Source organism: Chiloscyllium punctatum, chromosome 5 (assembly GCF_047496795.1).
Source record: "Chiloscyllium punctatum isolate Juve2018m chromosome 5, sChiPun1.3, whole genome shotgun sequence".
In the NCBI taxonomy this organism is placed as follows: domain Eukaryota; kingdom Metazoa; phylum Chordata; class Chondrichthyes; order Orectolobiformes; family Hemiscylliidae; genus Chiloscyllium; species Chiloscyllium punctatum.
The window spans coordinates 38,031,123-38,046,630 of NC_092743.1; the positions used below are offsets into that span (position 1 = coordinate 38,031,123).

General features: G+C 39.8%; 1 protein-coding gene across 1 annotated transcript in view; it reads right to left on the bottom strand.

Annotated features, from left to right (window-relative positions):
• Window positions 1–100: 100 nt before the first annotated feature.
• The window catches only part of c5h1orf35 (chromosome 5 C1orf35 homolog), a 37,177-nt gene continuing 21,769 nt past the window's right edge, over window positions 101–15,508 (bottom strand). Inside the window, exons 5-8 of the mRNA XM_072570053.1 lie at window positions 13,413–13,485; window positions 10,452–10,534; window positions 1,897–2,016; window positions 101–366 (exon numbers count right to left, since the gene is read on the bottom strand). Of these exons, the coding sequence (XP_072426154.1) occupies window positions 327–366; window positions 1,897–2,016; window positions 10,452–10,534; window positions 13,413–13,485 (316 nt within the window). The 3' untranslated portion in view covers window positions 101–326. The remainder of the gene's footprint in view (window positions 367–1,896; window positions 2,017–10,451; window positions 10,535–13,412; window positions 13,486–15,508) is intronic.

Sequence of the window (15,508 nt, forward strand, 5' to 3'; positions counted from 1 at the left end):
TGCTATTGAAGCAAATTGTGTCAATTAGCATAGCAATCATCAGGATCAGAATATCTCATCTCATTTTTTGGTGACAATTGACCAAGAGTGGCAAAAGAAATCAAGTGTAGAAATAGATTTTATTTAACTTCATTGTGTTTGCATAAATATTTACAACTTGAGTGCTAAGCCACTACAGATTAAGAGAATGTTGTATAAACATTTCATAGCTGCAAACACATTTGCAAATTAAGTTCTGTTGTTATGCCACTTCAGAGTCAAACCGTGATCTTCATTCTTTTGTCTGCTGATTTTAGAAGTTCCACTATCCCCCAGAAGAATCCATGTTATGCTGTTGTCTTCTGATCAGATGATGAATGGTATTTCCTGGAAAATGATGCTAGAATAAGATACTTCTGAATTTTCGCAGTGTGGCCCTATTCTAATATCTAAATTGTGCATTAAGACAAATGTCAAGTGGTCAAAGTACAAATTTGTAACAATTTAACACAAAGCTCCTGATTGGTCAAGATACTTTCAAACTGGTTGCTTTGCTTGAATATAATCCTGAGGAAATATGGCAGGGTTGGGGGGGGGGGGGGGAGGGAGGAGGAGAGAAGAAACTAGCTGTGGTAAATAGAATCATTTCTCTCCATTACTGGAAAAGCTCAGCAGACCTGTTTGAGCATAAGGATTATTTTGTAAATGAAAATTGTGCATACCAAATCATCTGTACAAACCAAATCTGACCAATTAACACCATCTACCTAGTGATAGAAACAAACATTCTCAATAGTACTATCAATCAGCATAAAGATGTACAGCATAAATTGACCCTTTGGTCCAACCTGTCCACGCCAGTCTGATATCCTACTCTAATTAGTCACATTTGCCAGCATTTGGCCCAGATGCCTTTTGAATGCTATAATTATACCAGCCTCCAATACTTCCTTTTGGCATTCATTCCATACACACACCATCCTCCTGAGGAAAAAGTTAGCCATGAGGAATATACATAGCAATAAATTGGCAATGCTCAGTTTGGGTTCCAGCAGAGAGACTGTTCTTAATTTCATAGCCTAGGACTGAATATGACAAGTGGAGTTTGAGGTGATATTAAGTGCATTTGACAAAGCAGTGTTTTGAATATGTGCACAAAGATGCAAAGTCATTTGAACATCAGGGAAGACATAACTACAGTAGTTTTGGTATGGGTCCTGGTCCCAATCAGTTGCTTCAAGGAGTTGAACATCTCAAAGCACAGATGTTTTGGGTTTTTATGATCAAACAACTTGTTCCTATTATCTTAATCATTGGTTGAGATAGGTAGAATGGCTTTTTGGACTTGGTTAAACTAGCCATTTCATACTGTTGCTTATTTCTGATATTATAACAACAGTGCAATAAACTAACATTAAGTTATAGTTTAACAATTTAAATCTTAGGTATTGACCCAACAAGTGTCCATTAAAGTTTGGTGCCCTATTTCCAAAAAATCCCTCACTATTGGTAGTCTGGAGTGCTGCTTGGAGAGGAAGCTCAGAATATAATTTCTGCCACAGTTTGGAAATGTGGTTTAAAATCATAGGACCAAATACTTGTTACATCAGAGCTTAGTGTAAAACTCATTTACATTTAAGTGAACCAACATGCCTCAACACAAAAACAAATCATAATCTGACATGCTAACTATTGCAGAGTTAAAGTGGTGTTGCCTTTTGTAAACTAACCCTGATCTGTTCAGTGAACTTATGGCTGGTTAGAATGAGAGTTGTGGTTCATCTCGGAACTCCTATCCAGTGACAACTTAAAAGATCCTTTCTGAGTGACAGTATTTGTTTGCTCCCTCCCAATTAAGATGCACTGGATGATTCTTTCCTCTTCCTTCCTTCTCTTTTCCCCCCCCCACCCCCCCACCTGTCTCGATGGCTTGACACTCGTGGTGGTGACTTTGTTCGGTTCTTGTGCTTCTTTCTCTTTTCCTTTTTCTTCTTTTTGCTGTTTTTCTGTTTCTTGTGTCGTTTCTGGCCCTCAAACCTAGAGTTTGGGATCAACAGACATATACATGTAGATCAGATCAGATCTGAAATTAAAACACCAGCCCAACCACCACTTTAGAACATTACTGTCTGACTAACCAGGCTCTAAATTGCTTCTTGAAAGCACTTAGTTACGTGAAAACAAGCTTCATATCCTCCGCACACCCTAAAATACCTTAGCCACCACTATAACCTAACACTCCTGAGGCTTAGAGGGGTGTTGGCATTGCAGGATGTGGGATGCATTATTTTTGCCTCCAAATACATTTCAAAGTTGCTCCCTCTCTTACTAATCTTTGCTGATTTAATTATTTTAGTTGATTATTTGGGTGCCTTAGTGTTGGATTTTCAAAAAGGGACTGAATTCTTCCTGTGTAATAGTAGACTGAGGCAGTTTCTTATCAGTCTACTCCACTGCCTAGCTAAAAATTGCCAAAGGTCCAATCTCCTCTTCTGTGCTAATTTCACTATCTAGTGTCCCTGAAGAGGAGGCATGCAGTGTCCATGTAACACCCACAAAGCAAAGGAGTCAGCATCATCATGGATGAAATATTATCTTTACTTTCCCAACGCTAAGCTCTCTCTCCCTTCACTTTTGTTGTTGCATTGCCCTGGTAGGCTGTACTTGTAATTGACTAATTGAACAAACAGGATTTTTAAAATACCCGGTGGGGGGGGGGGGGGGGGAGAAAGAGGAAAGTACTTACTGCCACAGAGTTAAAGAGGGTATCTATATTTCTGCATAGATTGGATTAGAAAATTATCTACTTAAAGGGCTAGATGACAGTTTTGCAGAGTGCAGCTAAATCCATAGGCTCAATTCATGCATCAGCTGAGAATGCCACAAACGTTCCCTTCTCAATCTGTTCCCTTGCCTAAGGCATGTGACCCTCAGGTTAGACCCACCAGTTATCCGAGTTGGACTATGACAATTTTACCTATTAAAGTTTGACTGGATTTTTGAAATTCATACCTAGGTGTCTCTAAATGTTGGTAGACACTGCATGCTGCTTCTCCAATGTCTTCTAAGAGAGGTAGACATTGTGGAGGTGGTGTGCTTTGCCTCCCCCTTGAAACTTCATTTTGATTTAGGTCCCTGCAACCCCCACATTACTCAAGTGGTTTTGTATGTAAATTAATTGACTGGAAAACACTAGATTTACTAGTGATCGTTGAGGGAAAATACCATAAGTGATTTGGTAATGTGGGAAAACCTGTTCAGTTGTGTAACAGTACTTCTGGACATAACAGGAGGGAAAAAAAAAAAGAGGGTTTGTGAGGCACAGTGGTACCTATTTCTGCTCCAGAGCTATGTAATGACACTTCTGAACAGGTCGAGAAAAGTGGAAAAACTGCTGTGCTCTTCCTCAGGGGAGTGCTGGCTTTTGGACAGAGCAAAGGGCCAGTAGGAAATAGTACAAAACATCAGTTTCTGCTAAGGTATAGATTTACTATAAAAACCTTGTAAATCTCAGTCATCTGCTCCTTAACTCAACATATGAATCCGTATATTGACCGATGGAGTAGAGAATTAATCTTGTTTTCATGGGAAGATAAAGAAAGGTAATGTTAGTTTCATGCAGTAGCAAAGCTCCAAGTGGCTTTGTTAAAATGACTAAGTCACACTATAGAATCATGTATTCTGGGTATCTTCTGGTGTTTTCCTTCATTTTCCTTACCAAAACGCAAGGAATAGCTTTGGCTTTTCATTACAAGGAAAAAGAGTAAAATGAAAAATAATGTATTTCTGGGGCTGTAAGTAACAGACCTGGAGACAAAAGATCTTAATATGGTTTTTAGACAGTTTCCAAAAATGTTGAAAGCCAACAAGACAGTGTCAATATTTGATATATTTAGGATGAAGTCAATTATGTAGTTTGAGGGGTTATTAAAAGACAATCATTTCAAGAAAGAAATTCCAGAGTCTCTTATGTTTAAGGTATTAGATTATCCACTAATGTTGTGCAGACAGACTTTTGGTTTTGACACATGTTCAATTTTGAGAATAATGCAGAAGATCTTCAAAAAGAATCAGAGAATGGGAGATTACAAGTACTGACAAGTTGAAGGGCATCTAGTAGTAGAAGGATAAGTTGCTGCAAGACATTTGGGGGTGGGAGGGAGGGTTGTACCTTTAATAGATTTCCAAACCAAGGACAAAAGAATTTTGGGGATAGTTGAAAATACTCCAATATACTGGCATTATTAATAGATGTTTCTAATATAATTCCAAATATTACACAGGAATTGCCCAAGGATAAGGAGTCAACTTTTGAAGCCCCATCTGTTTCATGAGTTACTAAGGCCAAATATAACAATGGTAGACAAAGAAAATAGTATCTGTAAACTTAAGGCAGTCCAAAAGTATCATTGTTGCTGCTGGTTATACTATACTAGATTGTCCAACACTGGCACCTCCCCAGACTCAGATGTACAGCATGGAAACTGACCCATCCACACCTACCAAATATCCCAACTCAATCCAGTCCTACCTGCCAGCACCTGGCCCATATCCCTCCAAACCCTTCCTATTCATATACCCATCCAAATAAATGTTGCAATTGTACCAGCCTCCACCACTTCCTCTGGCAGCTCATTCTATACATGTACCACCCTCTGCGTGAAAAAGTTGCCCCTTAGGTCTCTTTTATATCTTTCCCCTCTCACCCTAAACCTATGCCCTCGAGTTCTGGACTCCCCGACCCCAGGGAAAATACTTTGTCTATTTATCCTATCCATTCCCCTCATAATTTTGTAAACCTCTGAGGTCACCCCTCAGCCTCTGGTGCTCCAGGGAAAACAGCCCTAGTCTGTTCAGCCTCTCCCTGTAGCTCAAATCCTGACAACATCCTTGTAAATCTTTTCTGAACCCTTTCAAGTTTCACAACATCTTTCCGGTAGGAAGGAGACCAGAATTGCACGCAATGTTCCAACAGTGGCCTAACCAATGTCCTATACAGCCACAACATGACCTCCCAACTCCTGTACTCAATACTCTGACCAATAAAAGAATGCATACCAAATGCCTTCTTCACTATCCTATCTACCTGCGACTCCACTTTCAAGGAGCTATGAACCTGCACGCCAAGGTCTATTTGTTCAGCAACACTCCCTAGGACCTTACCATTAAGATTTGCTTTCCCAAAATGCAGCACCTTGCATTCATCTGAATTAAACTCCATCTGCCACTTCTCAGCCCATTAGCCCATCTGGTCCAGATCCTGTTGTAATCGGTGGTGACCCTCTTCGCTGTCCACTGCACCTACAATTTTGGTGTCATCTGCAAACTCACTAACTGTACCTCTTATGCACGCATGTAAATGACAAAAAGTAGAGGGCCCAGCACCGATCCTTGTGGCACTCCACTGGTCACAGGCCTCCAGTCTGAAAAACAACCCTCCACCACCACCCTCTCTCTTCTACCTTTGAGCTAGTTCTGTATCCAAATGGCTAGTTCTCCCTGTATTCCATGAGATCTAACCTTGCTAATCAGTCTCCCATGACTAAGTTAAAAATGACACACATGATAGTCCAGCAGGTTTCTTTGAACATATAAGCTTTCAGAATGCTATTTGGAGTACTATCTGGTGTTTTGTGATTGTTATACTAGATAATGGTTGTATTTCTGGTGTGTAGTGTTAGTTGGCTGATCTGTTATTTGGAACACCTGGACAAAGAAGAATTGGGTGTAAGAATGAGAAAGCTCGTCTGCATTCAACACAAGATAATACTTCATTTCCATCTTTAAAGAGTGGTTCTCCCCTGTGATATTGCAGGGTCACATTTCAGGAAACAGTGATGCCAGTCAGAGTGACATACCATTATTGAACTAAGCCTTCAACAAAAAAACCCCAAGTGTTCAGAAATAGGAATGATAAAACGTTTGTATCCAGTAAAATGTTCAAGTTGCAATTCGTAAGACACAGGATTCTGATTTCCTCTTGAGGAATTCTCAGAGATCCAAGTGTTGCTAACCTCTCCAGATAGGAGTCTCGACTGATTAGAGATGATTTATATTAAGATTGCAGCAAAAGTTGATTGGGAAGGACCTTAATTCAACAAGTGTTGTGGGAAGGGCTAGCTGCCCTGGTGTGGAGAGTCAGAGCCCATGATCAGAAGCAAATAATTAGGTTCAACATACAACTAAGAGGTGACCACTCAGCTCTTTAAGTAAGCTCTGATTTTAACCTCCAGTCTACACTCCTGAATTTTTTATCGTCTTGGTAATCAACAATTAAATATTTTTTACGGCAGAGGTAAATATTCTGCATCCACTGTCTTTTGAGTACCTTCCAAACATTCAAAAAAACATTCTACGTCTTAACTGGGCAGCCCCTTATTTTCAAACTATGACTTCCAATTCTAGATTCTCCCCCAAGAGGGTGGTATATGTATGGAATGAGTTGCCAGAGGAAGGGATAGAGGAGAGTACAATTACAACATTTAAAAGGCATCTAGATGGGTATACGAATAGGAAGGGCCAAATGATGACAAACGGAACTATGTCAGATTGGGAAGTCAGATTTGTTTCTCTGCTGTATGAGAGGATTTGAGAGGATAAGGCCTTGCTTGTCTAACCTTTCCTCAATCAATCCACTTATTCCAGGTATTAGTCTAGTAAAGTTTCTCACATTTACTTCCAATGTATGAACACCTTTCCGTAAGTGCAACGGCCAGTACTTTACATACTATTCATACAGTGTCAAAATTTGCATTGCTAAGTATAGCTGAAACATACCTCCTTATTTTTGTGTTGAATTGCCCTCACAATGAAACATAACATTTGATTAGTTTTCCAGATTATTTGCCATATCTGCACAGTAACCTATGATTCATTAACTAGTTCACCCAGATCTCTGCATCCTCTCATTATTTAGATAATAAGCTTCTTTTATAGTCTTTCTACCAAAAAGGACGGTTTTACACTTTGCCACATTGGATAGATCCCTTTGTAGGCTCCTTATCTTCTCTTCACAACTCATTTTCCCACTTATCTCTGTCCATCAGAAAACTGAACTACCAAACCTGCAATCCCTTCATCCCTATCATTGTAGAGTTGAGGCCCCAGCAATGACCATTATGGCACACTCACGACATCTTGCAAGCCTAAAAAAGATCAATTTACTCCTATTCTGCTTCCCTTTCACTAGCCAATCTTACTCCCTATACTATGAGCTTTTATCTTCCAGAATAACTTGATGTGGCACCTTCAAACATCAAACATCTTCTGGAAATCTCAAATACAACATAGGTACACTATTCTTTATCCAAAAAGCTCCGAAGTTGCTTTTTGTGGTGTGTGGAGCATCAGTCATGCCTGCGTAATAAGGGTTGTTTGGTGGTTGAAGTTCACACCCACTCGACCCACACAGCGGTGAGGCCCAGCACAGGCAGGTGTTAATTGTGTTTTGTTTTCCCATTGTGTTCAATTTCAGTCTCAATTTCACTGTGAAAATGCCAACAGAGCTGCAGATAATAAGAAAAGGAAGCATCTGACATTATCAATAACGCAGAATGTGGAGTTAGTGCAGAAGCTTGATCATGGTGTGTCTGTGCTGTGACTTACTGAAGATATGGTGTCAGAACTACCATTATATATGATTGAAAGAAATAGAGAAGTGACTGAAGTTTTATGGCAACAGTGACGACCATAAACTAATGAAAAATAGGAAAACGCTGCATAGGGCAAAAAAATGCAGATCTTAACTGTGGTTGGAGTCGATTCGACAACTAAGTGAACGTTTGCCACCGACTGGTTTGTTGGTCATGAAACAAGCTAGAAAATATCATAAAGAACTGAATATGGAAGGTGTGTGTCAATATTCAAAAGTTTAAGAAGCATAATGGTGTAAAATATCTGAAAATCTGTGGTGAAAAGGCTTTTGCCATAATATCTGACAAAAGCCTTAGGTCCTGAACAAATTTACAATGTTGATGAAACTCTCTCTACGTCCCTAGAAAAACACTAACAACGGCTGTTGAGAGAGTACGAACAGATTTTAAGGTCAGGTTAAATATTCTTCGGTGTGCCAATGCTGCAGGTACACATAAGATGAAGTTGGCTGTGATTGGAAAAAGCAAACATCCAAGATGTCTGAAAGGTATACACCATTTACCTGCGCATTATTATGCGAACAAGAAAGCATGGATTACCTAAGAAATGTTTGCAACTGGTTCAGTAAACACTTCACACCAGCAGCACAGGCTCATTGCAGGCAAGCTGGACTGGAAGAAAACTGTATAATTTTATTGTTCCTGGGCGACTTGTGAAAAGTAATGTTTTCAGCATTTACTTGTCCTCTAATGTGACATCTGTATTACAGCCTTGTGACCCAAGGAATTTTATGCTCCATGAACAACAAGCATAAAGACTATCTTTAAACCTGTATGCTTGCTGCAGTTAACAGGGGGGTAAGAATACAAGCCTTCTTGAAATAGTTAAGAATTAAGGATGCCATTTATGCAGTTGCTAATGCTTGGAAGGATGTTGATAAATCAACATGAGCAAATGCTTGGCACAGCCTGTGGCCTGCAATAATGTTTGATGTAAATAAACCTACTGAAGACTTTGAAGGATTTTGTGTCACTGAAGAGAAAAAGATGAGAGCAAACTTTGTAACTTATGCATAAAATTTATCAGACAAGTGTAAATTAATTACAGGAAGCTGACATCGAAGAAATGCTGAAGATTGACGATGATGCACCTGTCATGCATTCCTCGAGCAATGGGAAAATTGCTGAAATGGTGTTAAATACAGATAAGCGTTAAGGATAGTAGCGATGATGATGACGACTTTGTGAACACGGTTGAAAAAAAATCCCCATAAACAATATGGTGAAAATGTGCGATCAGTTCATTGCTGGCCTTGAACAATGTTCATTTATCATGAGCAAGAGATTTATGGCAGTTAATGAGAGAGAGATTGCTTAGACAGAAAACTATATTAACGAGACAGATGACACTCGAAGTCGTCTCTCAAAAATGCTGTCTGCCATAGTGCTGAAGCATGTATGTTGATGTTTTATGGAATGTTTTTTCTGGAAATAAAATGTCCTAGAGTATTTATGGTCTATGTATTCATTTATCAGTATATTACTCTAGAAGTAAACTGTATTAGTATTTCTAGTCTTTATGTATCTTTTAGTGTGAATTAGATTACTTAGTGTGGAAACAAGCCCTTCGGCCCAACAAGTCCAACCAACCCGCCGAAGCGTAACCCACCCTGACCCATTCCCCTACATTTACCTCTTCATCTAACACTACGGGCAATTTAACATGGCCAATTCACCTAACCTGCACATTTCTGGACTATGGGAGGAAACCGGAGTACCCGGAGGAAACCCACGCAGACACGGGAAGAATGTGCAAACTCCACACAGAGAGTCGCCTGAGGCGGGAATTGAACCCAGGTCTCTGGCGCTGTGAGGCAGAATTGCTAACCACTGTGCCACCGTGCCGCCCACATATTCATATGTTTTTGCTGCATTATTGACGTTTGATTACGGAGTGCTGCCCTGGACTCTATAGGGGGTACAACATGTGTTCCGAAATCTGAAAAACTCCAAAATCTGGAAAACAGCTGGCCCTGACAATTTCGGATAAAGGATTGTGTACCTGTACATCCACTAGATCCCCTTTATCCACAAGTTACTTCTCCAAATAACTAATAAATATTTAAACATTTCCCTTTTACAAATCTGCTAATTACAATCGAAGATATCCAAGTGTTAGAACCTATTCTTCAAAGATGTTAACATCTGTCATCGGAAAAATATTTAAGATAAATTGGCCTGTAATTTAGTTATATTGTTCACTTATGTTGCTTTTTTTCATGTTATCTAGTACTCACATTAACTTTATCGAGGTTAAAACTAGAGTATAGAATAATACATACTCTGTCCTGATAAAGACAGGTCGGATATTTGGCTTGACCTTTCTGCCTTCAAATTCTCCCTTTCTACTACCAGCCAGTGAACTCAGACTTTTTGATGTCATTCTAATTTTTTCAACAAGGACTGACTACAAGCCACTCTTCCCACACTCAGTCATCACAGGGAAAAGAAAAGGTCTTCAGTTAATTGGCTGGTGAATACTGCTACTTAGAGATGGAACCTAAGTAATTGCAAATTTTTAAAAAATATAAAAATACTCAATATTAACATTTAATAACATGATTAGTTGCTTGGTAGTACAGAATTTGAACATTAGTATGCTGTCAAAGATTTTCATCACACACTCATTAAGTCAATCACAAGAATAGCAAATCACAAGAGCACCAAATTTCAAAGAAATAACAATTTACACTGCTTAAGAGGAGAATATTGAACAGTTGGCAAGTTGCCTCTGATTGCCAGAAGCACTGCCATGAAGTGTAAAAAGAAAACACAGCCATTCTGACCACTGGTCAGCACCAGAGATCCCAAACTACCCACCTCAGGGTCTCAGGTTCTCCAGAATGTGGCTCTGATTTCCGCTTCTGACTTGATGACTTGCTGCTGTCGTCAAATTTGTGGTGCTATAACAAGAGAGAAAGGAACTTCAGAATATTGAAAATAAACTGCCGATCTCTCAGAATATACTGGCACAGACCCATGGAATCCTGCAAATACTGACATAGTACCAGTGTTACGAACAGACTAAACCCCCTCAAAATACATCAAGGAGATAGCCTAGACCCTGACCATTTCTTATTTTGAAAGGCAAGCGCCAGACATTGTGTTCCAGATCCAATTCAATTGGTCAAACTATCAAGCTTGAAACAAAACACACTATTCATACACAATGGTTAAAATAAAGACAAAAAGAGAATTGGCTTAACAGTAACTTGATCAAAATATTTAAAATAATAATGCACTACAGGTAGTTCTTCTATAATGCAATGGTCGTGTTCTTGTGCAACCCCACATTATAAAAAAAACCTTTAGAAACAGCGCTTAAAGTGTTGGTGATGTAATTGCATTACAGCTAACAAACATTTTAAAAGATTGCGCTGTGGAAATAGTGTCCCCATTTTGTCAATCACATTAACGAAACACAGGTTATAGCAGAACAAGCTGTACTCATTAACTCTTCCAATATAGCAACATCCTACAAGCACACACTTAGTAAAGGGAAGTTCAGTAACAGATTGTCTCGTATGCAGCTGTAGCAAAGCACAAGAGAGAGCACGAGCAACAGATGTAACAGCTGTCACAACCCCAACAGCTACTGAAAGCTAAACTAAAATCCTGGTTCCTTGGGAGTTTGACCCCACCCTATCAGGCTTCTACTATTGCTCCAACGTTTAAACAAGCCAAGCAGCTGCACGTCACCTCTTTCTCAACCTCTTCATATATATCGCCAAAGTATCATCGCATCAGAGAGCCTCCTGAATATATAGAAACTGTGCAGGGAACTGTAGAAATATACCACTAGGTTGGAGAAGTTAAAACTGTTTCTCTTAGAGAAGACTTGATAGTAGTTCTCAAAAGCATAAGGGTCCAGACAGAGTATACAGGAAAATCTTCCTGCTTGTATAAGATCAAGACGATTGCAAGTTTTAAAATGTTTGCAAAAGCAGCAATTGAAAGGACAGAAAACTTTTTCAATGGGCCAGGTTTGAATGCACTGCCTGGAAGTGTGGTGGGAGCAGATTCAATGGAGACATTCAAGAGGACAGTGGATAATTACTTAAATAAAAACAACATACAGAGTTATACGAAAAAAGCAGGAGTTGGCTCGAAGCCACAATGTTCAGACAGACAGTGCAGAGACACTGGACCAAATAGCCTCCTTCCATGCTGTAACAATTCTGTGATTTAGGACCAAAGTGAGGAGAAATGTCTTCAAACAGAATGGTAAATCTGTGTAGTTCTATACCACGTGTTATGAACACAAACTCACTCAATATATTTGAGGGATAGATTTCTAGACACTAAAGATGTTGAGAGGTATCAAGAAGCAGCAGAAAAATGATGTTTAGATCAGGTAATCCAGTAGTTCCTACACCACAAAAACAAGGCCTCCCTGAACTAGCAGCTCCACAAAAACACAAGTGAGAGGAAACACGCCTGTGGCAACTGAAAGGTGAGGTGCAAAAACAGAAGCTATGATCTAAATAGATGGTGAGTGGGAAGAGTGCAGAAAATTCATCAAGTTGCTGACAACCACAATGTGCATGGCATCTTCAGCACAAGTAGACAGAGTTCTACTCCACTGAGAGTCAAATACAATTCAAAAAGCCGTAAATGCCCACTTGAGCAAGCTTTCCGAGGACCTCCTCAACCAAGGTGCAGCGTTCGACACAAGTGATTTCAACATCATCTTGCAACACTCTACCTCTCGCCATCTCAGCACACTTCCAAATCCACCATGAGGCCAAAAAAGCCATCTGACCCTGAAAAATAACAAGATCTAGTGCATTCATGGAAATCTTCGAGGAGAAAGTGAGGACTGCAGATGCTGGAGATCAGAGCTGAAAATGTGTTGCTGGAAAAGCGCAGCAGGTCAGGCAGCATCCAAGGAACAGGAGAATCGACGTTTCGGGCATAAGCCCTTCTTCAGGAAGCCCTTCAGGAAGCCCTTCTTCAGCCCTTCCTGATGAAGGGCTGAAGAAGGGCTTCCTGAAGAAGGGCTTATGCCCGAAACGTCGATTCTCCTGTTCCTTGGATGCTGCCTGACCTGCTGCGCTTTTCCAGCAACACATTTTCAGCATTGATGGAAATCCTGAAGTACCAAAATATGGCAGAGAGGCATGACCACAACCTCATTGCCCTTGTCTGGAAGGAAGAGACCAATCTGAGAGATCTCACAGATACCCCATAATTGTAACTATCTTCAGGAAAGGAAACAGGTCAGACTGTGGACATTACAGAGGGATTTCCCTAGTGCCCACCACACTATCAGATTCTCAGAGAGAGCGAATCCTCCTCAACCATCTCTTCCCAGTGCTAGAAAGTTCCTCCCAGAATCTCAATGCTGCTTCCACCAATCAAGAGGTACAATGGACATTATTTTCAGTGTGTGACAAATCCAAGAAAAGTGCAACACCAACCTGTGTACGTGGTCATCTTCAATCTCACAAAGGCCCTCAACTCTGTTGACTGTGAAATATCCTCCTCAAATGCCAGCATTCTCTGCCTGCTTCATGCTGTTACGCAAATTGTGATCCATACCAGAGCCACCACCAACCCAATAGAATACAAATTGGGTCAAGCAGAGGTGCATTTCCACCTTCTTCAATATAACATCATTTTCAATGTTTCTATTGCCTCAATACCATTCTTATGAACATGCACACTTCTAAAATCAATACACGCTGAGGCCCAACCAAGATTCTGCAAACTTCTGCATAATTTTCTCATTGGTAACTCAGCCTCTTATCACAGTAAAACATTTAATTGAATCATGCCTACCGTAAAAACAGCCAGTCCAAGCTTAGCCGCCTCACGGTCCTCTCTGGTCAGCATCATTCTGGACGCGGTCCCACTATAAAGAAGCAAGCAGGTTAGAACAGCTAGTTATTAGATACTAGTTTACCCTCACTAGTTCCTTCTTTTACCTCAAATAGTTTTCCTTTGCGCTATCAATGAACTGGGCATGCATGACAGGTAAACACCTTGCTCTCCCTTTGAGAGATTGATCCCAGATCTACATGAACTGGAAGCAGATGAGTGAAGATGCAAAGTATTCCTCTGCAACACTCAAATCATAGTAGCAACAAAATTCAAACATGTTTGGAGATTGCAGAGGAGGGGAAATTAAGCTCTCTGAAGTGCCAGATCACTCTCCTCAAAATGTTTGCAAACCTCCATCAGGATGGATCCACCAAAGTGCCTTCTTCCTCACTGAGGTAAGAAAGTAACAGCACAGTTGGAACAAAATCCTCTCAAATATTTTATTTGAGTTGACAAAAAAAAATAGTACAGCTGCTAATCTTTGCTCAGTATTAACATTAACTTGGACAGCAACACATTACAAAGTGCACACCTTTTAACTCCATCATACCCTGATGTCAACACATTTTTCTTTTGAAACCAATGTAAATTAAAAGAAATTAAATTAACAAGTGATTAGCTTTTAAAGGGGCACTCTAACTTATCAAAACTTTAAAGCAACATTGCAAAATCAAATTAAATTGTTATTTTAGGGACAGAGAAAAAGTGATAATATTCTCCAGCCCCTGTGGTGCCCACTGGTCAGGGGAAGTCTCAAACATATCAGCGGACTCAAAGTACTTGCTCCGTGTCCTGTACTACATGTTCATGGATATAACCACAGAAGAGGTGAATATAATCAGATTAACGTTTCTCTTTATATTCCTATGAAAGCAAAATGAACAAAACTAACCAAATTAAAGGGACTTTGAAATAAAAATCAAAATTCAATTTAAGCTTTTAGAACATAACTAAAATTGGATTGTGAGCCATGATTAAGGGCTCCAACATTCCTCTCCAGGAACAACAGATGTAGACAGAAAAGAGGAAAGATGATAAGTTTAAATTTCCTTCATACTCTTCTGAAAGACCAAACTAAAATAAACCAAGTAAAGAGTATCATGTCCTGAAAGGGGCCCTGCAACAAAAATAAAATTCTTTAAGGGAACCATCAATTGAATTTACTTTTGGGGTGACAATACATCCAATGCACTGCAGGCCCCATGGTGCCAATCAGCTGCGATGTACCAAGAAATCCTTCAATCTGCCTGCTCCTCTGTATATGGATGACAAAAGAACTGGATTATGAGGCTGAAGTTTAAACAAAAATTAAGCAAAAGCCTCTTCAAATCACGAACATGGTTCTGCAAAAGTTCACAGCTGTGTACACAAGGAACGCTGAATCCTCATGGTCACACAAAATACAGGTGATCTCAGAGTCCACAAGTCATCTTAATAGCCTATTACATGCTACGTGCAATACACTCCATACCAAATTCAAGTTTCCCTGTATATATAAACAGGGGCAGGTGGGACTTGAATTTGGGCCTTCTGCCTGAGAAACATTATCAATCCACCAATAAGACCCCTTTTTAAGAATAATTTACTTGCCCAACCACTGAAGTGTTACACTCAGGTAGCCAGACATGTTGTGGCAAAGTGGACTTTTGCAAGTATGCTGCCATGTGGAGTTACAGATATTGATGATGGAGGTTCCAATATTTTGTCATTGCCAGGCTGACCACAGATTTCTCCCACACTTCCTGTCTGGCACTGGAACATGTTGGAAAGATTTGCGAGTTGATATCCAACCTGTTTGGCCAGGTTATGAGTGCACTTTTTATAATTTATATTAATGAATTAAATGAGGGGAGCTAAGACATTATTGCTAAATTTTCAGATGACACAAAAGATAGGTGGGAAAGTATGTTGTTAAGATGACATAAGAATGGAGTGTGATATCGATGGTTAAGCAAGTGAGCAAACAACCAATTGATAAATTATAATAAGAGAAAATATGAAGTTGGCCACTTCAGAAAGAACAGTAATGGACTACAGAATTCCAAGGTGTAGAT